The sequence below is a fragment of the Tyto alba genome, unplaced genomic scaffold (assembly GCF_018691265.1).
Source record: "Tyto alba isolate M040663 unplaced genomic scaffold, T.alba_DEE_v4.0 Super-Scaffold_9, whole genome shotgun sequence".
NCBI classification, from domain to species: domain Eukaryota; kingdom Metazoa; phylum Chordata; class Aves; order Strigiformes; family Tytonidae; genus Tyto; species Tyto alba.
Genome location: NW_024881330.1, coordinates 1,341,951 through 1,369,137, shown reverse-complemented (window position 1 = coordinate 1,369,137; position 27,187 = coordinate 1,341,951). Strand labels below are relative to the sequence as shown.

Here is a 27,187-nt window from a genome sequence, read left to right as displayed (position 1 = left end):
AGGTGATCCTGTAGTCCCTGCAGGGCTGGTGAGGCCTCACATGGAGTCCTGTGTCCATAGAAGGCTCCCCCGTTGAAGAAGGACATGGACTTAGAGGATTGAGGTGAATTCAGGGCCATTGAGACTCTAAAGGGACTGGAGCATCTTTGCTATGAGGGAAACTGAGAGAGCTGAGAGCTTTTTTCATCTGGGAGGAAATGCTGTGCCAGGGAGATGTCATCAGTGTGTCTAAATCCCAACTGGGAGGGCATGTGGAAACGGCAGTGAGACTCTTCTCATGGGTGTGCATGACCAGGACAAGGGAGAATGGAGAAATCTGAAATGACCTGCTGTACCCTTGGAAGAGTGGCAATCGTTTTTCAGTGTGAGAGTGGTCAAAGAGTGCAACTGTTTCTGTAAAGAAGTGCTGAAGTCCCATCCCTGGAGATACTGAAAACTTGACTGGACATGTTTGTTGACAGCGTGCTTGAGCTGGCCATGCTTGAGCCGCTTGGGTTGAAGCAGATGATCTTCAGAGGTAGCTTGGCAGCCAGTGGTTCTTTTTGCTTTGATTGTGCTTGTTGTGGTGACCAGAGAGTTGTGCTGGGGAAAAGGGTTGGTCAGGTGTGTGTAGCCATGGGGAAGCTATGTTAAGGGCATGTCTAGAAGTGCATAGCATGTCCGAGCCTTTCTGCAGGCAAGTGAAGGGCTTGTGTCATGGGCGGGAAGCCCCCCGCTTCCAGTCTGTGTTGGTGTCCTTGCTGGAGAGATCCTCGCTAAGAGTTGTTGTGTAGCGCTTTTCTACTCATTCTGATGGCCTGTTGAGCCCTGGCTTTAGGTGGGTGAGGTTGGAAGAGCCTTGGGAGAAGAAAGAAAGAGGAGGCTTGTTTGGGTGGTTTGCAGGAGAACTTTATTGAGGGAAAAACACAGGGAAAAGGCAGGAGCGCCGAGTGGAAGAGAGCCGATCTGTGGTGGAAGTACAGCGACCACAAGCCGAGGTCCCTTGTGCAGGTGATGTTGCCAGATCTCTGAGGTCTTCCCGCCCTGCGGTAGGAGTAGCTCACTGGAGCTCCAAGTGGGCTTTGGCTTGTGAGAAGGTGTTTGCAGTGGAGAGCAGCAGACATAGCAGAAGGGGCGATGCAAAGAAGACAGTTGGAGAACAGGAGAAGGTACGTGGGCCAAGTTTCCAGGCAGCCGGGGCTCCCCCTTCCCTGTTTCTTTTCATGGTGCCTTGAGAGGAGGAACCATGGAGGGTGAGCCCATGTGCCAGCAACATCCCGGAGCTGTGTCCTCAATCGATGCCGGGGCTTCCAGGGTGTGGGTGGTTGGTGTCAGGGGTGGTGGTGAGGGCCCTTAGCAGGGGTAGCAGCCCCTTCTGGCACCGAAGCAGCCCAGGCCGCCCAAGCCGTAGCCGTAGCCGAAGCCGAAGCCTCCGGAGGAGACGGGCACTCCCTGGGAGCTGAGGACGTTGCCCACGGCAGCCGATGAGGAGGATCCGACGGCGGTGCTCTGGGGGAAGGAGCTGAGGATGGGTCCTGGCAGGGTGACGAGCACGGCGGGAGGCTGGATGACGACACGGGAGTCCTCGCACTGCCTGACACAGGGCTCGTTGCAGCTGTTAGCCAGTGGGGTGGGTCCGCAGGGGCGGCAGAGGTCGGAGCAGGCCATGGCTGTGGTGTGGAGGGGCCCTGGAAGAGAGGGGGGTGAGAAAGCGGAGGGGCGGTGGTGCAGGAGGGCGAGGGAGTGGGGAGGCGTGGTGTGGGGCTGTGGGGAGCGTGGCTGTGGGGAGGCGTGAGGGCTGCTGAGGCTGGGGCCAGCAGAGCGTGCTGGAAGAGCCGGGCCAGGCAGGCCAGGAGAAGGAGGGGAAGGGGGTTGAGGCTCACCTTGTTGAGCGCGGAGGAGAAGGCGTCAGGAGAAGGGTGTGAGGGAGAGAGGCGCTGGGCCGGCTTTTATGCGGGTGCCCAAGGGGCGGGACAGCCTTTGCGCGTGACGGCATTTTGCAGCAGGCGGCTCTTGTGTGCCACGACCTCGCCAATAATGAGGTGGGGTGTGTTTCTATTCCCGCAAACCTCTGTTTCGTGTCCTTCTCTTGAGGAAGTGTCCTTCTGACCCTGGCGGCAACTTTTAAGTGCGAGTAACAGAGGAAAAATCCTTAGTGTTGCTTTTGTTCATCAGAGCATTTGGTAGATGTTGCCAAAATGTAGATGTGCTTCTCAACAGTGAGGTCATCGGGATGCATTCGTGTGTTGTGGCTTTGGGTATGTTGTGTAATGGGGTCTCCAGTTCCTCACAGCCCTGGAAATCTGGTCTGTTCTTTGCAGTTGTGTCAGGCACAAGACATTGACCCTGCCATGGCGTTCAGTCCCTCCCCACCTCACCGCCAGCTCGCTAAACCTCTCTTTAGCCCTGGCCTTTCAGCTATCTGCTCTGTGTGTGTGTCTTGTTGCCCCTCTGGCTTGTAAGGCTGTGGCTGGAAGGAAGGCGGCTGCCTGTTTGGGCTTGCAGCCCCTTGGGGCCGTCCCTGGGGGTGGCAGTGCCAGCAGGCAGAGGAGGGCTGTTTGCGAGAGCAGGCCGTTGGCCTGGCAGCCCTGGTTCAGAGCTGGCAAGCCCTGTGCTGTGGGGAGGCCTGCCCTGCTCCCCAAAGGCTTGGGTTTGCCCCGCCGGAGCACTCCCCCGAGCCGGGGCTGGGAAATTTACAGTGTGGGCCTTGGCGTGATGCATCCAAATTAGAGCAGTGAAGCTGCTGAATGGACTATAAAAGAAGAATAAATGGGGAATGCTTGAAGGAACTTTGGGTGGTTTGTTTCCAGAAAACAAAGACTGAGGGGAGACGTTATTGCTGTATACAGCTACTTGAATGAAGGTTGTATGGAGGTGCGTGTCTGTCTCTTATTATTAGTAATGAGTGATAGAAGAGGAAACAGCCTCCAATTGTTCCCGGGGAGCTTTGATTTGGACATGAGGAACAATTAGTGCACCCAGAGTGTTATCAAGCTGTGGAGAAGGTTGCGCAGGGAAGTGGTGGAGTCCCCATCCCGGGTGGTATTTGATAGAGGTTTAGATGTGACACTTAGGGACATGGTTAGTGGCGGTCTAGTAGTGTGAGGTTAACATTTGGACTCAATGCTCTTAAGGGTTTTTTCCATGCTAAAGGACTCTGTGATTGCACATGGGTCACCGTGCAGGGAGACGTGAGTTTCCGGAGAGCCCATGAGTGTGGCGAGAGGAGAGGGGGAGTGGGAGGAGCAGGCAGGGGCGGCTGGTGAGCCAGGGCCTTGGGGATTTTCCTTGGGGTGAGGCCATTTCTCTGCGTGGTGTCTGGTGGGACGTATGAGAATTTGGTGATTCGTGAGGGGAATTGGAGGCAAGGGTGCTCATGTTTTTGACCATGGAGGAGGAGGCATCAGGAGAAACATGCAAGGCGGTGCGAGAGGGGACTGGGACACGGGACCATCTCTGGCTGACCCGAGAACCCCACCATGAGGGAAGGTGGTGTCACTGGGAGTGCCAGGCAGTTGGTCTGGGGGCCACAGCAAGGGTGAACAATGACAGGGGACCCTACATGGGTGTCTACTGCACCCAGCAGTACAGCGAAGACGGACAGAGTCTGTGGATGCCTTTATTTGCATCAGTTTTTTTTGGGGGGGGATATTATTTTATGAGGGCATTTTCCCTCCCTCTTACCCCTCTGAGTCCCCTAACTGCTGTCATTTGAGATGTTTTGTTTGTTTTTTCGCCAGCATTTCTACTCATTCATTCCCTCATTCACAGCCACCCCTCCCAGCAGTTGTTTTGGGGGCTGTCTGGTGAAGATTATCCATTTATTGTACCAGAAATGTCGATTTTGGAGTCCTGACAGGCACCTTCTGGAAGCTTCCAGGGGCTTCTGCAGCAGCTGGTGCCTGTCAGCTGCCCCCTGATTGGCAGGCTGTTAAGTGCCTTGTGATTGGCTGGCTGCTGAGGGTGCTGAGGCAGGGCCTGGCTGTGGAGCTGAGGCTGGTGAGTTGTGGGAGAGATGGTGAGTGTGGGGAGAGGCCCAGGGGGAGTGGGAACGGCAGGCAGGGGAGGTGGGTTCTGACTTTGGGGTGATTGCCGAGGGGTGAGGCCATTTCTCTGCGCAGTGTTTGTGGGGCCAGAGTGGGATTGGATGCAGTGGAGGGGAAAGGGGAGGCGTGCGTGCTGCGTGGGGCTGTGCACCTGAGAACCTCGAGGTGATGTTTGCGTGCCAAAGGCTTGGCGAAGCATAATAGACAAGACTGGACTAGAAGAGTCCAGTTGGAAGGGACGTGCAGTGATCATCTTGTCCAACTGCCTGTTCGCTGCTGGGGTGACGAAGAGGAAGAGCATGTAATTAAGGCCATTGTTTGTCCAAATGCCTCTTAAACACTGTCAGACTTGGGGCATCGTCCACCTCTCTAGGAAGCCTCTTTCAGTGTTTCGCCACATGCTCTGTAACTAAATAATTCATTCTATCTGTCTGAACCTCCCATTGAGGAGGTTCATTTGACCCATTGCCATGAATCTTGTCTCTGGATCTCATAGAGAAGAGCTCAGCAGCTCCCTCTCCACGTCCTGTCCTCTGGAAGCAGCAGAGAGCAATGAGGCTGCCCCTCAGCTTCCTTTTCCCCAGGCTAGATGAACACAGAGTCTTTTGCTGCTCCTTATAGGACTTGCCTTTCCAGCCCTGTCATCCATCAGCTTCCTTGCCCTGCTCTGGCTGCTTTCAAGAACTTTAACATCCTTTTTTAAATTGGGGGATCCAATTCTGCCCACGATACTCAAGGTGAGGCTGCAGCAGCGGGGAATCCAGCGGGCTAATCCCCTCCTGTGACCGGCTGGTTGTACTGTGTTGGCTGCACCCCAGGATGCGGTTTGCCCCCTTGGCTGCCAGGCTATGCTGCTGACTCGTCGGGAGCCTGCTGTCAGCCAGCACCCCCAGATCCCTTTCTGCAGGGCTGCTCTCCAGCCACTCCTCTCCCAGTCTGTTACGTGCGTAGAGAGATTGCTCCCTCCTAGGTGCACAATCTGCCATTTCTTCTTCTTCAATTTCTGGCCGTTAATCATTGCCCAGTGCTCTAATCTATCCTGCCTGCTCCAGAAGGTGTCAGCTGTATCCCCATTCCCTACAACTCTTTGAGCCCTGCTGTTCAGCCAGTTCTTTACCCATCGCTGCATGTACGTTCTCACATCACAGTTGGAACAATTGTGTAGGCGTATTCCGAGAGGGACAGAATCGGAAACCTTACTAAAATTGAGAACTGTACATCCACTGCCTCCCCTTTACACTCATTCTTAAATGTTTATAAATCCTTGAAGCCAGGGAATGAGGTGAAGGGAGCCGGGCTCTCCTCAGTAGCGCGCGTTTGCAGGACAAGAGGCCTTGGGCACAAGTGAGAAAGGATGGAATTCCACGGGCAAAAGCAGCAAGTCTTGCTCAGTGTGAGTGTGGTCAAGGAGTGGAAGAGGCTCCATCCTGGGAGATACTGAAAATGTGAGCGGCCGTGGAACCCGGACAACCTGCTGCAGCTGTCCCTGCTTGCGCAGAGGGAGTAGAAGCACCTGCTCTCCAGAGGTTCCTGCCAAAGTAATGATCCCGTGATTCTGTTTGCTGGGAGAGCTGGAGAGTAATGCTGTGGAATACAGTTAGTCAAGTGTGTGCTGGCACAGGAAGGACCTCATCAGAGGTGTGTGTAGGGGAGTGTTGTGCTATCTACCCCTTAGTTTGTGCAAGAATGGGCTTGTGCCACATTCTGGAAGCCCCCCAGGTCCAGTCTGTGTTGGTGGTGACGCATTTCTGAGGAGAGGTCTTGTATCCCTTTTCCACCCACTACAGCAATGGCAGTTGAGCCCTGGCTTTGTGCTGGGTAAAGTGGAAGGAGCTTTCGGAGAAGAAAAGAAGTGTTATAGTCTTTGACTGGGATGCAGAAGAACTTTATTGAAGAAAAAAAATGGAAAGCTAGGTCGTCTGAGGTGCAGTAGGGCGACCATCAGCAGAGGTCCCTTCGGGGCAGTAGACTTTTCCAAAGCACCACAGCCTTCCTACCCTACAGTTGGAGCAGCCCGCCTGAGGTCCCCAGTGGGCTTTGGCTTTGTAGAAGGTGCCTGTGGCAGGAGATTCGCGGACATAGCAGGAAAGCGGATGCAAGGAAGACAGTTGCTGAAAAAGAGGAGGTACTTGGGCAATGTTTCCAGGAAACCTGGGCTGCCCCTTCACTGCTTCCATGTTTGGTGCTTAGAGAGGAGGAGCCGTTGACATCAAGCTCATGTGACAATGCACCTTAGCAGGGGTAGCAGCCCCTTCTGGCGCCGAAGCAGCCCAGGCCGCCCAAGCCGTAGCCGTAGCCGAAGCCGAAGCCTCCGGAGGAGACGGGCACTCCCTGGGAGCTGAGGACGTTGCCCACGGCAGCCGATGAGGAGGATCCGACGGCGGTGCTCTGGGGGAAGGAGCTGAGGATGGGTCCTGGCAGGGTGACGAGCACGGCGGGAGGCTGGATGACGACGCGGGAGTCCTCGCACTGCCTGACACAGGGCTCGTTGCAGCTGTTAGCCAGCGGGGTGGGTCCGCAGGGGCGGCAGAGGTCGGAGCAGGCCATGGCTGTGGTGTGGAGGGGCCCTGGAAGAGAGGGGGGTGAGAAAGCGGAGGGGCGGTGGTGCAGGAGGGCGAGGGAGTGGGGAGGCGTGGTGTGGGGCTGTGGGGAGCGTGGCTGCGGGGAGGCGTGAGGGCTGCTGAGGCTGGGGCCAGCAGAGCGTGCTGGAAGAGCCGGGCCAGGCAGGCCAGGAGAAGGAGGGGAAGGGGGTTGAGGCTCACCTTGTTGAGCGCGGAGGAGAAGGCGTCAGGAGAAGGGTGTGAGGGAGAGAGGCGCTGGGCCGGCTTTTATGCGGGTGCCCAAGGGGCGGGACAGCCTTTGCGCGTGACGGCATTTTGCAGCAGGCGGCTCTTGTGTGCCACGACCTCGCCAGTAATGAGGTGGGGTGTGTTTCCCTTCCCGCAACGCTCCATTTCTGTACTTCTGTTGAGGACGTGTCCTTCTGACCGTGGCGGCAACTTTTAAGTGCGAGTAACAGAGGAAAAAGCCTTAGTGTTGCTTTTGTTCATCAGAGCGTTTGGTAGATGTTGCCAAAATGTAGATGTGCTTGTCAACAATTGAGGTCATCAGGATGCATTCGTGTTGTGGCTTTGGGTGTGTTGTGAAGAGGGGTCTCCATTTCCTCGCAGCCCTGGCTGGCTGGTCCGGGCTTTGCAAGTGTGCCAGGCATGAGACACTGCCCCTGCCATGGCGTTCCATCCCTCCCCACCTTACCGCCAGCTCAGTAAGTCTGTCTTTAGACCCGGCTTTTCCTGTCAGCTGCTCTGTGTGTGTCTTGTTGCCCGTCTGGCTTGTTAGGCTGTGGCTGGGAGAAAGGCGGCTGCCAGTTTGGGCTTGCAGCCCCTTGGGGCCGTCCCTGGGGGTGGCAGTGCCAGCAGGCAGAGGAGGGCTGTTTGCGAGAGCAGGCCGTTGGCCTGGCAGCCCTGGTTCAGAGCTGGCAAGCCCTGTGCTGTGGGGAGGCCTGCCCTGCTCCCCAAAGGCTTGGGTTGGCTCGCCAGAGCGCTCCCCTTATCTGAGGCTGGGAAGTTTAGAGTCTGGGCCTTGGCGTGATGTATCCAAATTAGCGCAGTGAAGCTGCTGAAGGGACTATAAAAGAATAATAAATGAGGAATGCTTGAAGGAACTTCGGGTGTTTTCTTTCCAGGAAACTAAGACTGAGGGGAAATGTTATTGCTCTGTACAACTACTTGAATGAAGGTTGCACGGAGGTGCGTGTCAGTCTCCCATTCTTAGTAATGAGTGATAGAGGAGGAAACAGCCTCCAATTGTGCCCGGGGAGCTTTGGATTGGACATGAGGAGCAATATGTGCACCCAGAGTGTTATCAAGCCGTGGAGAAGGTTGCGCAGGGAAATGGTGGAGTCCCCATCCCAGAAGGGTTTTAATAGACATTTAGATGTGGCGCTTAGAGACATGGTTTAGTGGCGGACTAGGTCGTATGAAGTTAACTGTTGGACTTGATTATGTTAAATGTCTTTTCCAAAATAAAGTATTCTGTGATTGCACATGGGACAGCCTGAAAGTGTAAGGGAGTTTCTGGAGAGCCCATGAGTGTGGTGAGAGGCAGAGGGGGAGTGGGAGAAGCAGGAAGGGGCGGCTGGTGAGCCAGGGCCTTTGGGGACTTTCCTTGGGATGAGTGCCGAAGGCTGAGGCCATTTCTCTTTGCAGTGTCCAATGGAAAGAGAGTTTGGAGATTTCCAAGGGGAGTTGGAGGCAAGCATGCAGCACGCGGCTGCAGAGCCGAGGCCCTGGTGGTGGTGGACGCGTGGTGAAGGTCTAGAGGAATGGCAAGGTGTTTCCCAGCTGAGTCCAGGAGAGTGTTTTGCAGGATTTTGTGTTCAAACGGTCTTTGTGTATGAGGGAGATGAATCTTGGCAGGAAGGACTGCTTTGTGACAGGATGGACGTATGTCCTGGGGGCTTGAGGTGTCACAGCGATGAATGCTGCGGGAGCTGGCTGGAGTCCTTGAGAGAGCACACCAAGTAGCTTGGAAATGTGATGGTGCCTGGGAGTAGTTCCTGATGGCTGGAGGAGAGGTTATAGGGCTCATGTATTGAAGCAGATTGGAAAGGAAGATTCAGGAAGGTAGAAGCTGGTGAGGCTGGCCTTGCTCCTGTGGCAAGTGATCTTGAAAATCCTCCCAGAAAGCAGTGCCAGTCCCAGGAAGGACAAGAAGCTGATGCAGAGCTGTCAGTGTGGATTTACAAAGGGGAAATCATGCTTATCCGGCATCTGTGTCCTCTATATTGAAGTGACTCACTTTGTGGATGAGGAGGGCGCCGTGGCTGGTGTTTACCTCGCCTGTTTAGTGAGGCCTTTGACTATTTCTGCCCTTGCCCATTCCTAGACAAGCCAGGAAAGTATGGGTTGTGTAAGTGGCTGAAGGGCTGGGTCCAGCAGCTTGTGATGAGTGTCCCAAAGTCCAGATGCAGGCAAGTCTCAAATGGCGTAGCCCAGGACTGGCATCCATGGGGCCAACACTGTTCAACATCCTCATCAAATGACGTGGGTGGTAGTACACCGTGCTGCCTCAGGAAGTTGTCAGATGATGCAAAACCTGGAAGAGAGGCTAAGCCAACGGATGGTTGTGCCGCCATTCAGAGGTAGCTGGAGAATGAGGCAGAGGGGAATCTCTGGGAGTTGAAGATGCAGAAATGCGAAGGCCTGCATCTTTGTGGTGAATAATGCTGGGCAGCAGGGCATGCTAGGGGTAGAGAGGCTGGAAAGCAGCTTTACTGAACCCGGCTTTGTGTTGCTGGTTGGGAGAACGAGCTGGATGCTGTGGTATCATCACATCGTCTTGGCAAAAAACGCCAAGTATCTCCAGGATGGCGTTGGGAAGAGCGTTAGCAGGAGGTTGGCGGAGGTGATCCTGAGCTCTCTGCAGGGGTGGTGAGGCCCCATGTGGAGTCCTGTGTCCATTGAGGGCTCCCCTGTGGAGGAGGGATGTAAACTTAATGGAACGAGGTGAGTGCAGGGCTCTCACGAGACGCTGAATGGACTGGAGCATCTTTGCTATGAGGGGAAGCTGAGAGAGCTGGGAGTTTTATCAGGCAGGATTCAAGACTGTGCCAGGGAGATATCATCAGTGTGTCTAAATCCCAGATTGGAGGGCAGATGGACAGAGGAGTGAGAATCTTCTTACGTGTGCCCATGGATAGTGCAAAGGTGAATGGACAGAGGTGCAAAGATGTGCCATTTCCTTGGAAGGGAAGGCAACCTTTTTTTCCGGTGTGAGAGTGGTCAAAGAGTGAAACTGGTTGTGCAAAGATGTGCTGAATTCCCATCCTTGGAGACACTGAAAACCTGTGTGGACATGGTGCTGGACATCGTGCTCGAGCTGGCTGTGCTTGAGCAGGTTGGCATGAAGTAGATGATCTCCAGAGGATCCTTGCACACCGTGAGATTCTTTTTGGTGTGACTGTCTTTGATGTGATGTCCAGATTACTGCTGAGGCAGGAAGTGGGTCAGCGGGGAGCAGAATGAAGCCCTCATAGTTCAATGCAGATGGTTAGCGACCTGCTAGAGCACTTAGACACGCACATGTCCATGGGGCTGTGTTGGATCTGTCCAAGCATATTGAGGGGTCTGGTAGATGTGCATCATCAAGCCACTTTCAAGCACTTCTCAGCACTCCTGGGGTAAACAGTTACACCCATGTTGACTGGAGATTAGCAGAATTGAGGCTCGTGTACAAGAAAGGCTGGAAAGAGGATGTGGGGAACTAGAGTCCTGTGAGTGTGACCACAGTGCCAAGCAAAGTTGTAGAGCAGATCAACCTGAGTGCCTTCCCTCAGCACCTACAGGGCAACCAGGTGATCAAGCCCAGTCAGCATGGTTTTATGAAAGGCAGGTCCTGCTTGACTATCCTGATCTCCCTCAATAAGAGGAGAGGCTTTGGATGTTCTTTACCTGCAATTTAGTAAAGCCTTTGATGCTGTTTCCCAGATCATTCTCCTGGTGAAACCAGCTGCTCGTGGTTTGGATTAGACATACTGTTTGCTTGGTAGAGAACCAGCTGGATATTTGTGCCCTAAGAGTTGTGGTGAATGGAGGTAAATCCAGTTGGTGGCCCGTCACAAGTGGTGTTGCCCAGGGCTGGGTGTTTGGGCCAATTTTCTTGAATAGCTTTATCAGCGATCTGGCGGAGGGGATGGCGTGCACCCTCAGTAACACTGCAGACATCAGCAAGTTGAGTGGGAGTGTTGATCTGCTTGAGGGTAGGAAGGGTTGACAGAGGGATCTGGACAGGCTGCATCGATGGGCCGAGGACAATTGTATGAGGATCAACAAGGATCGGTGCTGGGTCCTGCAACTGGGTCACAACAACCCCCCTGCAATGCTCTAGGCTTGGGGCAGAGTGGCTGGAAAGCTGCCTGATGGAAAAGGACCTGCGGGTCTTGGTCAACAACCGTCTGAGTATGAGCCAGCAGTGTGCCCAGGTGGCCAAGGAGGCCAATAGTGTCCTGGCTTCTGTCAGGAACAGTGTGGCCAGCAGGACTAGGGAAGGGATCGTCCCGCTGTTCTTTAGTTACTGATGAGGCCGCCCCTGGAATACCGTGTTCAGTTTTGGGCCCCTCACTAAAAGAAGCCATTGAGGTGCTGGAGAATGTCCAAAGAAGGGCAAGGAAGCTGGTGAAGCGCTTAGCGAATGAGTCCTACAAAGAGTCACTGAAGGACCTGGAGTGGTTCTGAAGAACAGGAGGCTGAGGGGACCCTTGTCGATCTCTGCAGCTACCTGAAAGGAGGTGACAGAGACGTGGATGTTGGCTTCTTTTCCCAAGTAAGAAGTGATAGGATGAAAGGAAACAATCTCATGTTGTGCCAGGGGAGGATTAGATTGGATATGAGGAAACATTTGTTCTTTAAAAAGGTTGCCAAGCGTTAGAACATGCTGCCCAGGAAATTTGTTGAGTCACCATCCCTGGAGGTATATAAATGATGTGTAGATGTGCTGTTAACAGACGTGGTTTAGTGGTGGACTTGGTAGTGTTAGGTTAACAGGTGGACTCGATGATCATAACAGACTTTTCCAACCTGAATGATTCTAAGCTGGTCTCTATTGTTGCTGTTGCTGGGGACATACTCGATAGGTGAGGTCTTGTAGCCCCTTTCCACCCATGCCAATGGGTTGCAGAGCCCTGGCTTTGTGCTGGGTGAGGTTGGAAGAGCCTTGGGAGAAGAAAGGAAGTGGAGGCATGTGAATCTGGGATGCAGAAGAACTTTATTGAGAGAAAAAACCAGGGAGAATGCAGGATCGCCGAGTGGAAGGGAGCTGGTCTGATGTAGAAATATGGCAACCATCATCCGAGGTCTCTTGAGTGCATTACACGTTCCAGAGCTCTGAGGTCTACCTTCCCTCCAGTGAGAGCAGCCCACCAAAGCCACCAAGTGGGCTGTGACTTGTGAGAAGGTGTTTGCAGTAGAGAGTAGTAGACATAGCAGAAGGGGCGATGCAAAGAAGACAGTTGGAGAACAGGAGGAGGTACATGGGCCATGTTTCCAGGCAGCCGGGGCTCCCCCTTCCCTGTTTCTTTGCATAGTGCCTTGAGAGGAGGAGCCATGGAGGGTGAGCCCATGTGCCAGCAACAGCCCGGACCTGCGTCCTCAATCAATGCCGTGGCTTGCAGGGTGTGGGTGGTTGGTGTCAGGGGTGGTGGTGAGGGCCCTTAGCAGGGGTAGCAGCCCCTTCCAGCGCCGAAGCAGCCCAGGCCGCCCAAGCCGTAGCCGTAGCCGAAGCCGAAGCCTCCGGAGGAGACGGGCACTCCCTGGGAGCTGAGGACGTTGCCCACGGCAGCCGATGAGGAGGATCCGACGGCGGTGCTCTGGGGGAAGGAGCTGAGGATGGGTCCTGGCAGGGTGACCACCACGGTGGAAGGCTGGATGACGACGCGGGAGTCCTCGCACTGCCTGACACAGGGCTCGTTGCAGCTGTTAGCCAGCGGGGTGGGTCCGCAGGGGCGGCAGAGGTCGGAGCAGGCCATGGCTGTGGTGTGGAGGGGCCCTGGAAGAGAGGGGGGTGAGAAAGCGGAGGGGCGGTGGTGCAGGAGGGCGAGGGAGTGGGGAGGCGTGGTGTGGGGCTGTGGGGAGCGTGGCTGCGGGGAGGCGTGAGGGCTGCTGAGGCTGGGGCCAGCAGAGCGTGCTGGAAGAGCCGGGCCAGGCAGGCCAGGAGAAGGAGGGGAAGGGGGTTGAGGCTCACCTTGTTGAGCGCGGAGGAGAAGGCGTCAGGAGAAGGGTGTGAGGGAGAGAGGCGCTGGGCCGGCTTTTATGCGGGTGCCCAAGGGGCGGGACAGCCTTTGCGCGTGACGGCACTTTGCAGCAGGCGGCTCTTGTGTGCCACGACCTCGCCAATAATGAGGTGGGGTGTGTTTCCCTTCCCGCAACGCTCACTTTTCATGTCCTTTTCTGGAGGACCTGTACTCGTGACTCTTGATGCAACTTTTAAGTGCGAGTAATAGAGGAAAAATGCATTAATGTTGGTTCTTTGTGTCAGAGCATTTGCTAGATGTTGCCGAAATGTAGATGTGCTTGTCAACAATGAGGTCAACCCAATGCATTCGTGTGTTGTGGCTTGCGGCATGTTGTGTAATGGGGTCTCCAATTCCTCACAGCCCTGGTAAGCTGGTCTGGTCTTTGCAGTTGTGTCAGGCACAAGGCGTTGACCCTGACATGGCGTTCAGTCCCTCCCCACCTCACCGCCAGCTCGCTAAGCCTCTCTTTAGCCCTGGCCTTTCGGCTATCTGCTCTGTGTGTGTGTCTTGTTGCCCCTCTGGCTTGTTAGGCTGTGGCTGGGAGAAAGGCGGCTGCCTGTTTGGGCTTGCAGCCCCTTGGGGCCGTCCCTGGGGGTGGCAGTGCCAGCAGGCAGAGGAGGGCTGTTTGCGAGAGCAGGCCGTTGGCCTGGCAGCCCTGGTTCAGAGCTGGCAAGCCCTGTGCTGTCGGGAGGCCTGCCCTGCTCCCCAAAGGCTTGGGTTGGCCCCGCCGGAGCGCTCCCGTGAGCCGGGGCTGGGAAATTTACAGTGTGGGCCGTGGCGTGATGCATCCAAATTAGAGCAGTGAAGCTGCTGAATGGACTATAAAAGAAGAATAAATGGGGAATGCTTGAAGGAACTTTGGGTGGTTTGTTTCCAGAAAAGGAAGACGGAGGGGAGACGTTATTGCTGTGTACAACTGCTTGAATGAAGGTTGTATGGAGGTGCGTGTCTGTCTCTTATTATTAGTAATGAGTGACAGAAGAGGAAACAGCCTCCAATTGTGCCCTTTGAGCTTTGGTTTGGACATGAGGAACAATTTGTGCACCCAGAGTGTTATCAAGTTTTGGAGAAGGTTGCGCAGGGAAATGGTGGAGTCCCCATCGCGGGTGGTATTTGATAGACGTTTAGATGTGACACTTAGGGACATGGTTAGTGGCAGACGAGTGGTGTGAGGTTAACATTTGTACTCAGTGCTCTTAAGGGTTTTTTCCATGCTAAAGGACTCTTTGATTGCACATGGGTCACCGTGCAGGGAGACGTGAGTTTCCGGAGAGCCCATGAGTGTGGCGAGAGGAGAGGGGGAGTGGGAGGAGGAGGCAGGGGCAGCTGGTGAGCCAGGGCCTTGGGGATTTTCCTTGGGGTGAGGCCATTTCTCTGCGCGGTGTCTGGTGGGACGTATGAGAATTTGGTGATTTGTGAGGGGAATTGGAGGCAAGGATGCTCACGTTTTTGACCATGGAGGAGAAGGCATCAGGAGAAACATGCAAGGCGGTGCGAGAGGGGACTGGGACACGGGACCATCTCTGGCTGACCCGAGAACCCCACCATGAGGGAAGGTGGTGTCACTGGGAGTGCCAGGCAGTTGGCCTGGGGGCCACAGCAAGGGTGAACAATGACAGGGGACCCTACATGGGTGTCTACGGCACCCAGCAGTACAGCGAAGACGGACAGAGTCTGTGGATGCCTTTATTTGCATCAGTTTTTTTTGGGGGGGGATATTATTTTATGAGGGCATTTTCCTTCCCTCCTACCCCGCTGAGTCCCCTAACTGCTGTCATTTGAGATGTTTTGTTTGTTTTTCGCCAGCATTTCTACTCATTCATTCCCTCATTCACAGCCACCCCTCCCAGCAGTTGTTTTGGGGGCTGTTTGGTGAAGATTATCCATTTATTGTACCAGAAATGTCGATTTTGGAGTCCTGACAGGCACCTTCTGGAAGCTTCCAGGGGCTTCTGCAGCAGCTGGTGCCTGTCAGCTGCCCCCTGATTGGCAGGCTGTTAAGTGCCTTGTGATTGGCTGGCTGCTGAGGGTGCTGAGGCAGGGCCTGGCTGTGGAGCTGAGGCTGGTGAGTTGTGGGAGAGATGGTGAGTGTGGGGAGAGGCCCAGGGGGAGTGGGAACGGCAGGCAGGGGAGGCTGGGGAGGTGGGGTCTGACTTTGGGGTGATTGCCGAGGGGTGAGGCCATTTCTCTGCGCAGTGTTTGTGGGGCCAGAGTGGGATTGGATGCAGTGGAGGGCAAAGGGGAGGCGTGCGTGCTGCGTGGGGCTGTGCACCTGAGAACCTCGAGGTGATGTTTGCGTGCCAAAGGCTTGGCGAAGCATAATAGACAAGACTGGACTAGAAGAGTCCAGTTGGAAGGGACGTGCAGTGATCATCTTGTCCAACTGCCTGTTCGCTGCTGGGGTGACGAAGAGGAAGAGCATGTAATTAAGGGCATTGTTTGTCCAAATGCCTCTTAAACACTGTCAGACTTGGGGCATCGTCCACCTCTCTAGGAAGCCTCTTTCAGTGTTTCGCCACGCGCTCTGTAATGAAATAATTCCTTCTATCTGTCTGAACCTCCCATTGAGGAGGTTCATTTGACCCATTGCCATGAATCCTGTCTCTGGATCTCATGGAGAAGAGCTCAGCAGCTCCCTCTCCACGTCCTGTCCTCTGGAAGCAGCAGAGAGCAATGAGGCTGCCCCTCAGCCTCCTTTTCTCCAGGCTAGATGAACACAGAGTCTTTTGCTGCTCCTTATAGGACTTGCCCTTCCAGCCCCGTCATCCATCAGCTTCCTTGCCCTGCTCTGGCTGCTTTCAAGAACTTTAACATCCTTTTTTAAATTGGAGGGATCCAATTCTGCCCACGATACTCAAGGTGAGGCTGCAGCAGCGGGGAATCCAGCGGGCTAATCCCCTCCTGTGACCGGCTGGTTGTACTGTGTTGGCTGCACCCCAGGATGCGGTTTGCCCCCTTGGCTGCCAGGCTATGCTGCTGACTCGTCGGGAGCCTGCTGTCAGCCAGCACCCCCAGATCCCTTTCTGCAGGGCTGCTCTCCAGCCACTCCTCTCCCAGTCTGTTACGTGCGTAGAGAGATTGCTCCCTCCTATGTGCACAATCTGCCATTTCTTCTTCTTCAATTTCTGGCCGTTAATCATTGCCCAGTGCTCTAATCTATCCTGCCTGCTCCAGAAGGTGTCAGCTGTATCCCCATTCCCTACAACTCTTTGAGCGCTGCTGTTCAGCCAGTTCTTTACCCAATGCTGCATGTACGTTCTCACATCACAGTTGGAACAATTGTGTAGGCGTATTCCGAGAGGGCCAGAATCGGAAACCTTACTAAAACTGAGAACTGTACATCCACTGCCTCCCCTTTACACTCATTCTTAAATGTTTATAAATCCTTGAAGCCAGGGAATGAGGTGAAGGGAGCCGGGCTCTCCTCAGTAGCGCGCATTTGCAGGACAAGAGGCCTTGGGCACAAGTGAGAAAGGATGGAATTCCACGGGCAAAAGCAGCAAGTCTTGCTCAGTGTGAGTGTGGTCAAGGAGTGGAAGAGGCTCCATCCTGGGAGATACTGAAAATGTGAGCGGCCGTGGAACCCGGACAACCTGCTGCAGCTGTCCCTGCTTGCGCAGAGGGAGTAGAAGCACCTGCTCTCCAGAGGTTCCTGCCAAAGTAATGATCCCGTGATTCTGTTTGCTGGGAGAGCTGGAGAGTAATGCTGTGGAAAACAGTTAGTCAAGTGTGTGCTGGCACAGGAAGGACCTCATCAGAGGTGTGTGTAGGGGAGTGTTGTGCTATCTACCCCTTAGTTTGTGCAAGAATGGGCTTGTGCCACAATCTGGAAGCCCCCCAGGTCCAGTCTGTGTTGGTGGTGACGTATTTTCGAGGAGAGGTCTTGTATCCCTTTTCCACCCACCACAGCAATGGCAGTTGAGCCCTGGCTTTGTGCTGGGTAAAGTTGAAAGAGATTTCGGAGAAGAAAAGATGTGGTATAGTCATTGACTGGGATGCAGAACTTTATTGAAGGAAAAGAAATGGAAAGCAAGGTCGTCTGAGGTGCAATAGGGTGACCATCAGCAGAGGTCCCTTCGGGGCAGTAGACTTTTCCAGAGCACCACAGCCTTCCTACCCTACAGTTGGAGCAGCCCGCCTGAGGTCCCCAGTGACCTTTGGCTTTGTAGAAGGTGCCTGCGGCAGAGAGTCGTGGACATAGCAGGAAGGCGGATGCAAAGAATACAGTTGGAGAAAAAGAGGAGGTACTTGGGCAATGTTTCCAGGAAACCTGGGCTGCCCCTTCACTGCTTCCATGTTTGGTGCTTAGAGAGGAGGAGCCGTGGAGGGTGAGCCCATGTGCCGGCAACAGCCCGGAGCTGCGTCTTCAATCGATGCCGTGGCTTGCAGGGTGTGGGTGGTTGGTGTCAGGGGTGGTGGTGAGGGCCCTTAGCAGGGGTAGCAGCCTCTCCCGGCGCCGAAGCAGCCCAGGCCGCCCAAGCCGTAGCCGAAGCCGAAGCCTCCGGAGGAGACGGGCACTCCCTGGGAGCTGAGGACGTTGCCCACGGCAGCCGATGAGGAGGATCCGACGGCGGTGCTCTGGGGGAAGGAGCTGAGGATGGGTCCTGGCAGGGTGACCACCACGGTGGAAGGCTGGATGACGACGCGGGAGTCCTCGCACTGCCTGACACAGGGCTCGTTGCAGCTGTTAGCCAGCGGGGTGGGTCCGCAGGGGCGGCAGAGGTCGGAGCAGGCCATGGCTGTGGTGTGGAGGGGCCCTGGAAGAGAGGGGGGTGAGAAAGCGGAGGGGCGGTGGTGCAGGAGGGCGAGGGAGTGGGGAGGCGTGGTGTGGGGCTGTGGGGAGCGTGGCTGCGGGGAGGCGTGAGGGCTGCTGAGGCTGGGGCCAGCAGAGCGTGCTGGAAGAGCCGGGCCAGGCAGGCCAGGAGAAGGAGGGGAAGGGGGTTGAGGCTCACCTTGTTGAGCGCGGAGGAGAAGGCGTCAGGAGAAGGGTGTGAGGGAGAGAGGCGCTGGGCCGGCTTTTATGCGGGTGCCCAAGGGGCGGGACAGCCTTTGCGCGTGACGGCATTTTGCAGCAGGCGGCTCTTGTGTGCCACGACCTCGCCAATAATGAGGTGGGGTGTGTTTCCCTTCCCGCAACGCTCACTTTTCATGTCCTTCTCTTGAGGACGTGTACTCGTGACACTGGAGGCAACTTTTAAGTGTGAGTAATAGAGGAATAATGCATTAATGTTGGTTCTTTTTGTCAGAGCATTTGGTAGATGTCGCCGAAATGTAGATGTGCTTGTCAACAATGAGGTCAACCCAATGCATTCGTGTGTTGTGGCTTGCGGTATGTTGTGTAATGGGGTCTCCAATGCCTCACAGCCCTGGCAACCTGGTCTGGTCTTTGCAATTGTGTCAGGCACGAGGCATTGACCCTGCCATGGCGTTCCATCCCTCCCCGCCTTATGCCAGCTTGCTAAGCATGTCTTTAGGCCTGGCCTTCCCCGCTGGCTGAGATCCACGAGGTTGCCTGCCCCTCGGTCTTGTAAGGCTGTGGCTGTGAGAAAGACGGCTTCCCTTTTGAGCAGTTCCTGATGGCTGGAAGAGAGCTTATAGGCCTGATGTATTGAAGCAGACTAGGATGGAAGATTTGGGAAAGTAGAAACTGTTGAGACTGGCCTTGCTCCTGTGGCAGGTGATGTTGGAAATCCTCGCAGAAAGCACTGTCAGTCCCAGGAAGGACAAGAAGCTGGTGCGGATCTGTCGGTGTGGATTTACAAAGGGGAAGTCACAGTTGACCAACCTCCATGTCCTCTATATTGAAGTGACTCTCTTTGTGGACAAGGATGAGAGCCGTGGCTGGTGTTTACCTCGCCTTTTTTCGTTAAGCTTTGACGCTTTCCCCCCTTGCATGTTCCTAAACACACTGAGAAAGTATTGGTTGCGAAAGTGGCTGAAGGGCTGGGCGCAGTGGCTTGTGATGAGTGTCCCAAAGTCCAGATGCAGGCAAGTCTCAAACGGCGTAGCCCAGGACTAGCATCCATGGGGCCAACACTGTTCAACATCCTCATCAGTGGCGTGGGCAGTGGGACGAAGTGCTGCCTAAGGAAGTTGTCAGATGATGCAAAATCTGGAAGAGAACCTAAGCCAACGGATGGTTGTGCTGCCATTCTGAGGGAGTCTGGAGAATGAGGCAGAGGGGAATCTCTGGGAGTTCAAGAGGCAGAAATGCAAAGGCCTGCATCTGTGGCGTGAATAGCACAGGGCATCTGGACATGCTGGGGGTAGAGAGGCTGGAAAGCAGCTTTACTGAACCCTGCTTTGTGTTGCTGGTGGAGAATGACCTGACTGCGAGGCATCACTGCGCCATTACGGCAAAAGAGGCCAAGTATCTCCAGGGCGGCGTTGGGAAGAGCGTTGCCAGGAGGTTTGGGGAGGTGATCCTGTCGTCCCTGCAGGGCTGCTGAGGCCTCACATGGAGTCCTGTGTCCATTGAGGTATCCCCTGTTGAAGAAGGACATGGACTTAGAGGACTGAGGTGAATTCAGGGCCATTGAGACTCTGAAGGGACTGGAGCATCTTTGCTATGAGGGAAACTGAGAGAGCTGAGAGCTTTTTTCATCTGGTAGGCAATGCTGTCCCGGGGAGATGTCATCAGTGTGTCTAAATCCCAACTGGGAGGGCATGTGGAAACGGCAGTGAGAGTCTTCTCATGGGTGTGCATGACCAGGACAAGGGAGAATGGAGAAATCTGAAATGACCTGCCGTACCCTTGGAAGAGTGGCAATCGTTTTTCATTGTGAGAGTGGTCAAAGAGTGAAAGTGGTTCTGCAAAGAAGTGCTGAAGTCCCATCCCTGGAGATACTGAAAACTTGACTGGCCATGTTTGTTGACAGCGTGCTTGAGCTGGCCATGCTTGAGCCGCTTGGGTTGAAGCAGATGATCTTCAGAGGTAGCTTGGCACCCAGTGATTCTTTTTGCTTTGATTGTGCTTGTTGTGGTGACCAGAGAGTTGTGCTGGGGAAAAGGGTTGGTCAGGTGTGTGTAGCCATGGGGAACCTATGTTAAGGGCATGTCTAGAAGTGCACAGCGTGTCCGAGCCTTTCTGCAGGGAAGTGAAGGGCTTGTGTCATGGGCGGGAAGCCCCCCGCTTCCAGTCTGTGTTGGTGTCCTTGCTGGAGAGATCCTCGCTAAGAGTTGTTGTGTAGCGCTTTTCTACTCATTCTGATGGCCTGTTGAGCCCTGGCTTTAGGTGGGTGAGGTTGGAAGAGCCTTGGGAGAAGAAAGAAAGAGGAGGCTTGTTTGGGTGGTTTGCAGGAGAACTTTATTGAGGGAAAAACACAGGGAAAAGACAGGAGTGCCGAGTGGAAGAGAGCCGATCTGTGGTGGAAGTACAGCGACCACAAGCCGAGGTCCCTTGTGCAGGTGATGTTGACAGATCTCTGAGGTCTTCCCGCCCTGCAGTAGGAGTACCTCACTGGAGCTCCAAGTGGGCTTTGGCTTGTGAGAAGGTGTTTGCAGCGGAGAGGAGCAGACATAGCAGAAGGGGCAATGCAAAGAAGACAGTTGGAGAACAGGAGGAGGTACATGGGCCAAGTTTCCAGGCAGCCGGGGCTCCCCCTTCCCTGTTTCTTTTCATGGTGCCTTGAGAGGAGGAGCCATGGAGGGTGAGCCCATGTGCCAGCAACAGCCCGGAGCTGCGTCCTCAATGGATGCCGTGGCTTCCAGGGTGTGGGTGGTTGGTGTCAGGGGTGGTGGTGAGGGCCCTTAGCAGGGGTAGCAGCCCCTTCCGGCGCCGAAGCAGCCCAGGCCGCCCAAGCCGTAGCCGTAGCCGAAGCCTCCGGAGGAGACGGGCACTCCCTGGGAGCTGAGGACGTTGCCCACGGCAGCCGATGAGGAGGATCCGACGGCGGTGCTCTGGGGGAAGGAGCTGAGGATGGGTCCTGGCAGGGTGACGAGCACGGCGGGAGGCTGGATGACGACGCGGGAGTCCTCGCACTGCCTGACACAGGGCTCGTTGCAGCTGTTAGCCAGCGGGGTGGGTCCGCAGGGGCGGCAGAGGTCGGAGCAGGCCATGGCTGTGGTGTGGAGGGGCCCTGGAAGAGAGGGGGGTGAGAAAGCGGAGGGGCGGTGGTGCAGGAGGGCGAGGGAGTGGGGAGGCGTGGTGTGGGGCTGTGGGGAGCGTGGCTGCGGGGAGGCGTGAGGGCTGCTGAGGCTGGGGCCAGCAGAGCGTGCTGGAAGAGCCGGGCCAGGCAGGCCAGGAGAAGGAGGGGAAGGGGGTTGAGGCTCACCTTGTTGAGCGCGGAGGAGAAGGCGTCAGGAGAAGGGTGTGAGGGAGAGAGGCGCTGGGCCGGCTTTTATGCGGGTGCCCAAGGGGCGGGACAGCCTTTGCGCGTGACGGCATTTTGCAGCAGGCGGCTCTTGTGTGCCACGACCTCGCCAATAATGAGGTGGGGTGTGTTTCCCTTCCCGCAAACCTCTGTTTCGTGTCCTTCACTTGAGGACGTGTCCTTCTGACCCTGGCGGCAACTTTTAAGTACAAATATTAGAGGAAACAGACTCAGTCTTGCTTGTGTTTGACAGAATATTTGGTAGATGTTGCCAAAATGTAGATGTGTTTGTCAACAGTGAGGTCATCAGGATGCATTCGTGTGTTGTGGCTTGCGGTATGTTGTGTAATGGGGTCTCCAATTCCTCACAGCCCTGGCAACCTGGTCTGTTCTTTTCAGTTGTGTCAGGCACAAGGCATTGACCCTGACATGGCGTTCAGTCCCTCCCCACCTCACCGCCAGCTCGCTAATCCTCTCTTTAGCCCTGCCCTTTCGGCTATCTGCTCTGTGTGTGTGTCTTGTTGCCCCTCTGGCTTGTAAGGCTGTGGCTGGGAGAAAGGCTCCTGCCCGTTTGGGCTTGCAGCCCCTTGGGGCCGTCCCTGGGGGTGGCAGTGCCAGCAGGCAGAGGAGGGCTGTTTGCCAGAGCAGGCCGTTGGCCTGGCAGCCCTGGTTCAGAGCTGTCAAGCCCTGTGCTGTGGGGAGGCCTGCCCTGCTCCCCAAAGGATTGGCTTGGCCTCTCCAGAGTGCTCCCCTGAGCCGGGGCTGGTAAGTTTGTAAACTGGACTTTAGCGTGATGCATCTGAAGAAGAGCAGCGAAGCTGGGGAAGCGTGAAGAGAACAATATTTCTGACGTGCTTGTGTGTGAAGTGGGGTTATTCAGTCTGAAGGCTGAGCACAGACCTTATCACTCCATACAGCTACCTGAGTGGACTTTGTAACTGAGTGGGTTTCAGACTCTTATTCCTGGTAACAAGTGATAAGAGAAGAGGAAACAGCTACAGTTTGTGCCAGGGAAGGTTTAAGTTGGCTATGAGAAAACATGTCTGTATGGAAGGAGCTGTCAGGCAGTGGAAGAGTCTGCTCAGGGAAGAGGTTGTGTCACCATCCTGGAGAAACCTGTAGATGTGGTGCTTAGGGTCATGGTTTACTGGTGGCCTTGGCAGTGCTGGGTTAATTGTTGACCTGGATGATGTTATGGGTCCTTTCCAACCTAAAAGTCTCTATGCTTGCAGATGAGGCACCCTGCAAGAGCAAGTGAATTTCTGGAGAGCCCGTGAGCGTGGTGAGAAGCAGAGGGGGAGTGGGAGCAGCAGGCAGGGGAGGCTGGTGAGCCAGGACCTTTGGGGGATTTGCCAAGGGAGGAGGCTATTTCTCTCGGCAGTGTCTGGTGGGATGCAAGAGAATTTGGAGATATCTGAGGGGAGTGGGAGGCAAGAATGCTCACGTTTTTGACCATGGAAGAGAGAAGGTGTCAGGAGAAAAGTGCAAGGCAGTGCAAGAGGGGACTTGGAGATGGGACCATCTCTGGATGACCTGGGGACCACATCATGAGGGAAGAGGGTGTCACTGGGACTGCCAGGCAGTTGGGTGTGGACTACAGCAAGAGGGGACAATGACCCTGCATGGCTGTCCCATGAACGCTGCATTACGGGAAGAAGATCAGGGTCTGTTGATGTCTTCGCTGATGTCAGAGTTTTTTGGGGGTGTTATTTAATCAGGGCATTTTACCTCCCTCTTCCCTCTCTGAGTCCCCTAACAGCTCTCGTGTGAGATGTTTGATTTGGTTTTCAGTAGCATTTCTACTAATTCATTCCCTCGTTCACCGCCTTCCCATCCCAGCAGTTGTTTTCGGGGCAGATTGGTGAAGATTATCCATTTATCGTACCAGAAATATCGATTTTGGCTCCTGACAGGCATGTTCTGGAAGCTTCCAGGAGCTTCTGCAGCAGCTGGTGCCTGTCAGCTGCCCCCTGATTGGCAGGCTGACAGCTGCCCCCTGATTGCCATGCTGCTAAATGCCTTGTGATTGGCTGGCCGCTGGGGGTGGACCTGGCGGTGGAGCTGAGGCTGGTGAGTTGTGGGAGAGATGGTGAGTGTGGGGAGAGGCCCAGGGGGAGTGGGAACGGCAGGCAGGGGAGGTGGGTTCTGACTTTGGGGTGATTGCCGAGGGGTGAGGCCATTTCTCTGTGCAGTGTTTGTGGGGCCAGAGTGGGATTGGATGCAGTGGAGGGGAAAGGGGAGGCGTGCGTGCTGCATGGGGCTGTGCACCTGAGAACCTCGAGGTGATGTTTGCATGCCAAAGGCTTGGCGAAGCATAATAGACAAGACTGGATTAGAAGAGTCCAGTTGGAAGGGACGTGCAGTGATCATCTTGTCCAACTGCCTGTTCGCTGCTGGGGTGACAAAGAGGAAGAGCATGTAATTAAGGGATTGTTTGTCCAAATGCCTCTTAAACACTGTCAGACTTGGGGCATCGTCCTCCTCTCTAGGAAGCCTCTTTCAGTGTTTGACCACCTGATCTATAACAAAATATTTCCTTCTATCTGTCTGAACTTCCCCACTGCAGCTCTGACCCATTGCCATGAATCCTGTCACTGGGTCTCATGGAGAAGAGCTCAGCAGCTCCCTCTCCACGTCCTCTCCTGAGGAAGCAGCAGAGTGCAATGAGGTAGCACCTCAGCCTCCTTTCTGCAGACTAGGTAAACCCAGAGTCTTTAGCCAGTCCTCCTAGGACATGCCTTCCAGCTCTTTTCCCAGCTTTGTTGTCCTGCTTTGGCTGCTTCCAAGCAGTTAACACCCTTTTTTGATCCCTCTGGCAAGATTCTTGTCCCTCAAGATAGTCAACAGCACCTCCCAGTTTGGTATCATCAGCAGATTTGCTAATGGCACGTTCAACTCCTGCCTCCAGAGCGTTGGTAATGATCTTGTCTGGAGCTGGCCCTAGAATGGAGCCCTGAGGCTCACCACAGGTGACCAGTCACCAGCCAGATGTAGCCCCATTCACCAGAACACTGAGACCTGATGTTCAGCCAGTTCTTTACCCATCGCTGCGTGTACTTTATCACATCACAGTTGGAACAATTGTGTAGGCAATTTTCCGAGAGGGACAGAATCGGAAACCTTACTAAAATCGAGAACTGTACATCCTCTGCCTCCCCTTTACACTCATTCTTAAATGTGTATAAATCCTTGAAGCCAGGGAATGAGGTGAAGGGAGCCGGGCTCTCCTCAGTAGCGCGCGTTTGCAGGACAAGAGGCCTTGGGCACAAGTGAGAAAGGATGGAATTCCACGGGCAAAAGCAGCAAGTCTTTCTCAGTGTGAGCGTGGTCAAGGAGTGGAAGAGGCTCCATCCTGGGAGATACTGAAAATGTGATCGGCCGTGGAACCCGGACAACCTGCTGCAGCTGTCCCTGCTTGCACAGAGGGTGTAGAAGCACCTGCTCTCCAGAGGTTCCTGCCAAAGTAATGATCTCGTGATTCTGTTTGCTGGGAGAGCTGGAGAGTAATGCTGTGGAAGACAGTCAAGTGTGTGCTGGCACAGGAAGGACCTCATCAGAGGTGTGTGTAGGGGAGTGTTGTGCTATCTACCCCTTAGTTTGTGCAAGAATGGGCTTGTGCCACATTCTGGAAGCCCCCCAGGTCCAGTCTGTGTTGGTGGTGACGCATTTCCGAGGAGAGGTCTTGTATCCCATTTCCACCCACCACAGCAATGGCAGTTGAGCCCTGGCTTTCTGCTGGGTAAAGTGGAAGGAGCTTTCGGAGAAGAAAATAAGTGTTATAGTCTTTGACTGGGATGCAGAAGAACTTTATTGAAGAAAAAAATTGGAAAACAAGGTGGTCTGAGGTGCAGTAGGGCGACCATCAGCAGAGGTCCCTTCGGGGCAGTAGACTTTTCCAGAGCACCACAGCCTTCCTACCCTACAGTTGGAGCAGCCCGCCTGAGGTCCCCAGTGACCTTTGGCTTTGTAGAAGGTGCCTGCGGCAGAGAGTCGTGGACATAGCAGGAAGGCGGATGCAAAGAAGACAGTTGGAGAAAAAGAGGAGGTACTTGGGCAATGTTTCCAGGAAACCTGGGCTGCCCCTTCACTGCTTCCATGTTTGGTGCTTAGAGAGGAGGAGCCGTGGAGGGTGAGCCCATGTGCCGGCAACAGCCCGGAGCTGCGTCTTCAATCGATGCCGTGGCTTGCAGGGTGTGGGTGGTTGGTGTCAGGGGTGGTGGTGAGGGCCCTTAGCAGGGGTAGCAGCCCCTTCTGGCACCGAAGCAGCCCAGGCCGCCCAAGCCGTAGCCGTAGCCGAAGCCTCCAGAGGAGACGGGCACTCCCTGGGAGCTGAGGACGTTGCCCACGGCAGCCGATGAGGAGGATCCGACGGCGGTGCTCTGGGGGAAGGAGCTGAGGATGGGTCCTGGCAGGGTGACGAGCACGGCGGGAGGCTGGATGACGACGCGGGAGTCCTCGCACTGCCTGACACAGGGCTCGTTGCAGCTGTTAGCCAGCGGGGTGGGTCCGCAGGGGCGGCAGAGGTCGGAGCAGGCCATGGCTGTGGTGTGGAGGGGCCCTGGAAGAGAGGGGGGTGAGAAAGCGGAGGGGCGGTGGTGCAGGAGGGCGAGGGAGTGGGGAGGCGTGGTGTGGGGCTGTGGGGAGCGTGGCTGCGGGGAGGCGTGAGGGCTGCTGAGGCTGGGGCCAGCAGAGCGTGCTGGAAGAGCCGGGCCAGGCAGGCCAGGAGAAGGAGGGGAAGGGGGTTGAGGCTCACCTTGTTGAGCGCGGAGGAGAAGGCGTCAGGAGAAGGGTGTGAGGGAGAGAGGCGCTGGGCCGGCTTTTATGCGGGTGCCCAAGGGGCGGGACAGCCTTTGCGCGTGACGGCATTTTGCAGCAGGCGGCTCTTGTGTGCCACGACCTCGCCAAGAATGAGGTGGGGTGTGTTTCCTTTCCCTCAATGCTCCCTTTTCATGTCTTCTTCTTGCAGACGTATCCACCTGAGCCCGTCAGAAGCTTTGAAAGGAAAGTAGGTATTTGGGATCATTTACATGGAAGGTGCGTGTCAGGGCATTCAGCAGACGCAGCGAAAGTGTAGGACTAATGGGGTGTCATCAGTGAGGTCATCCCGTGGCACCCGTGTGAGGTGGTTTTGCGGGTGTGTTGTGAAGAGTGGGCCCCATCTCCTCAGAGCCTTGGCAGACTGATGTGGGCTTTGGACGTGTTGTGGGTGTGAGGGGCTGGTTCTGCCGTGGCGTTCCATCCCTCCACACCTCTCTGCCAGCTCACTAAGCCTGTCCTTATACGTGGCCTTTTCCTTTGGGTATGCTTTCTGTATTTCTCATTGCCCATCAGGACTGTATGTTTGTCGCTGGGTATATTGATTTATATCGCAAGGTTTTGTTAGCGATAGATCTGCAGGGTTGTCTTCTGTGAGAATATGCCAGAAGCTTCCCTCACATCCAATAAAGCCAATGCCAGCCGGCTCCATGACAGCACATTCCATGCCAAACCTGAGCCAATCAGCTGTTGTAGTCGCGCCGCTTTGCTAATGTATTTAAGCAGGGGAAGAAGTACTGCGCAACAGCAGCAGGAAGATAGGAGGGAGAATGTGTGAGAGGAAACAACTTTGCAGTGTCAAGTCAGTAAAGAAAAAGGGGTGGGATCTGCTCGAGGCAGCAGAGGCGAGATTCCCCTGCAGCCTGTGGAGAAGGCCATGGTGAGGCAGGCTGTCCACCTGCAGCGCGTGCAGGTCTGTGGTGCAGTAAATATCCACCTGCAGCACATGGAGGACCCTACCCCAGATTGGGTGGATGCACTCAGAGAGGGGGCTTTCTGTGTGATCTCAGAGCGGAGGAATGGTGTCTTGGGGTCCCCTGAGCAAGTGGCCCAGGGACGCTGAGGTAGGGAGGATGATGGTCCGGAGACCCTCTGCATGGGTCACTGTGGGACCCTGCAATGAAGAGGAGATGGTGGACTGAGGATCCTCTGCAAGGGATCAGTTGGGGACCCCGAAGCAAGGTGAGACTGTGGTGTGGGGACTCCCACATAGGTGGCAGGGGGACCAGGCAGCCAGGTGGACA

General features: G+C 55.2%; 5 protein-coding genes across 5 annotated transcripts; all 5 read right to left on the bottom strand.

Annotated features, from left to right (window-relative positions):
- Positions 1-1,286: 1,286 nt before the first annotated feature.
- LOC122152695 (feather keratin-like) lies at positions 1,287-1,647 on the bottom strand. Its single transcript, XM_042786160.1, has one exon. The coding sequence runs from the start codon at positions 1,645-1,647 to the stop codon at positions 1,333-1,335; it is 315 nt and encodes a 104-aa protein (XP_042642094.1). The 3' UTR covers positions 1,287-1,332.
- A 4,334-nt stretch (positions 1,648-5,981) lies between these two features.
- On the bottom strand, positions 5,982-6,572 carry LOC122152646 (feather keratin-like). Its single transcript, XM_042785958.1, has one exon. The coding sequence runs from the start codon at positions 6,570-6,572 to the stop codon at positions 6,258-6,260; it is 315 nt and encodes a 104-aa protein (XP_042641892.1). The 3' UTR covers positions 5,982-6,257.
- Positions 6,573-17,244: 10,672 nt separating this feature from the next.
- LOC122152648 (feather keratin-like) lies at positions 17,245-17,553 on the bottom strand. The gene has a single exon (XM_042785960.1). The coding sequence runs from the start codon at positions 17,551-17,553 to the stop codon at positions 17,245-17,247; it is 309 nt and encodes a 102-aa protein (XP_042641894.1).
- A 2,964-nt stretch (positions 17,554-20,517) lies between these two features.
- LOC122152649 (feather keratin 1-like) lies at positions 20,518-20,874 on the bottom strand. Its single transcript, XM_042785961.1, has one exon. It carries the CDS (start codon positions 20,872-20,874, stop codon positions 20,566-20,568), a length of 309 nt encoding a protein of 102 aa, XP_042641895.1. The 3' UTR covers positions 20,518-20,565.
- Positions 20,875-25,114: 4,240 nt separating this feature from the next.
- LOC122152647 (feather keratin-like) lies at positions 25,115-25,666 on the bottom strand. The gene has a single exon (XM_042785959.1). It carries the CDS (start codon positions 25,664-25,666, stop codon positions 25,358-25,360), a length of 309 nt encoding a protein of 102 aa, XP_042641893.1. The 3' UTR covers positions 25,115-25,357.
- Between the last annotated feature and the right edge of the window lie 1,521 nt (positions 25,667-27,187).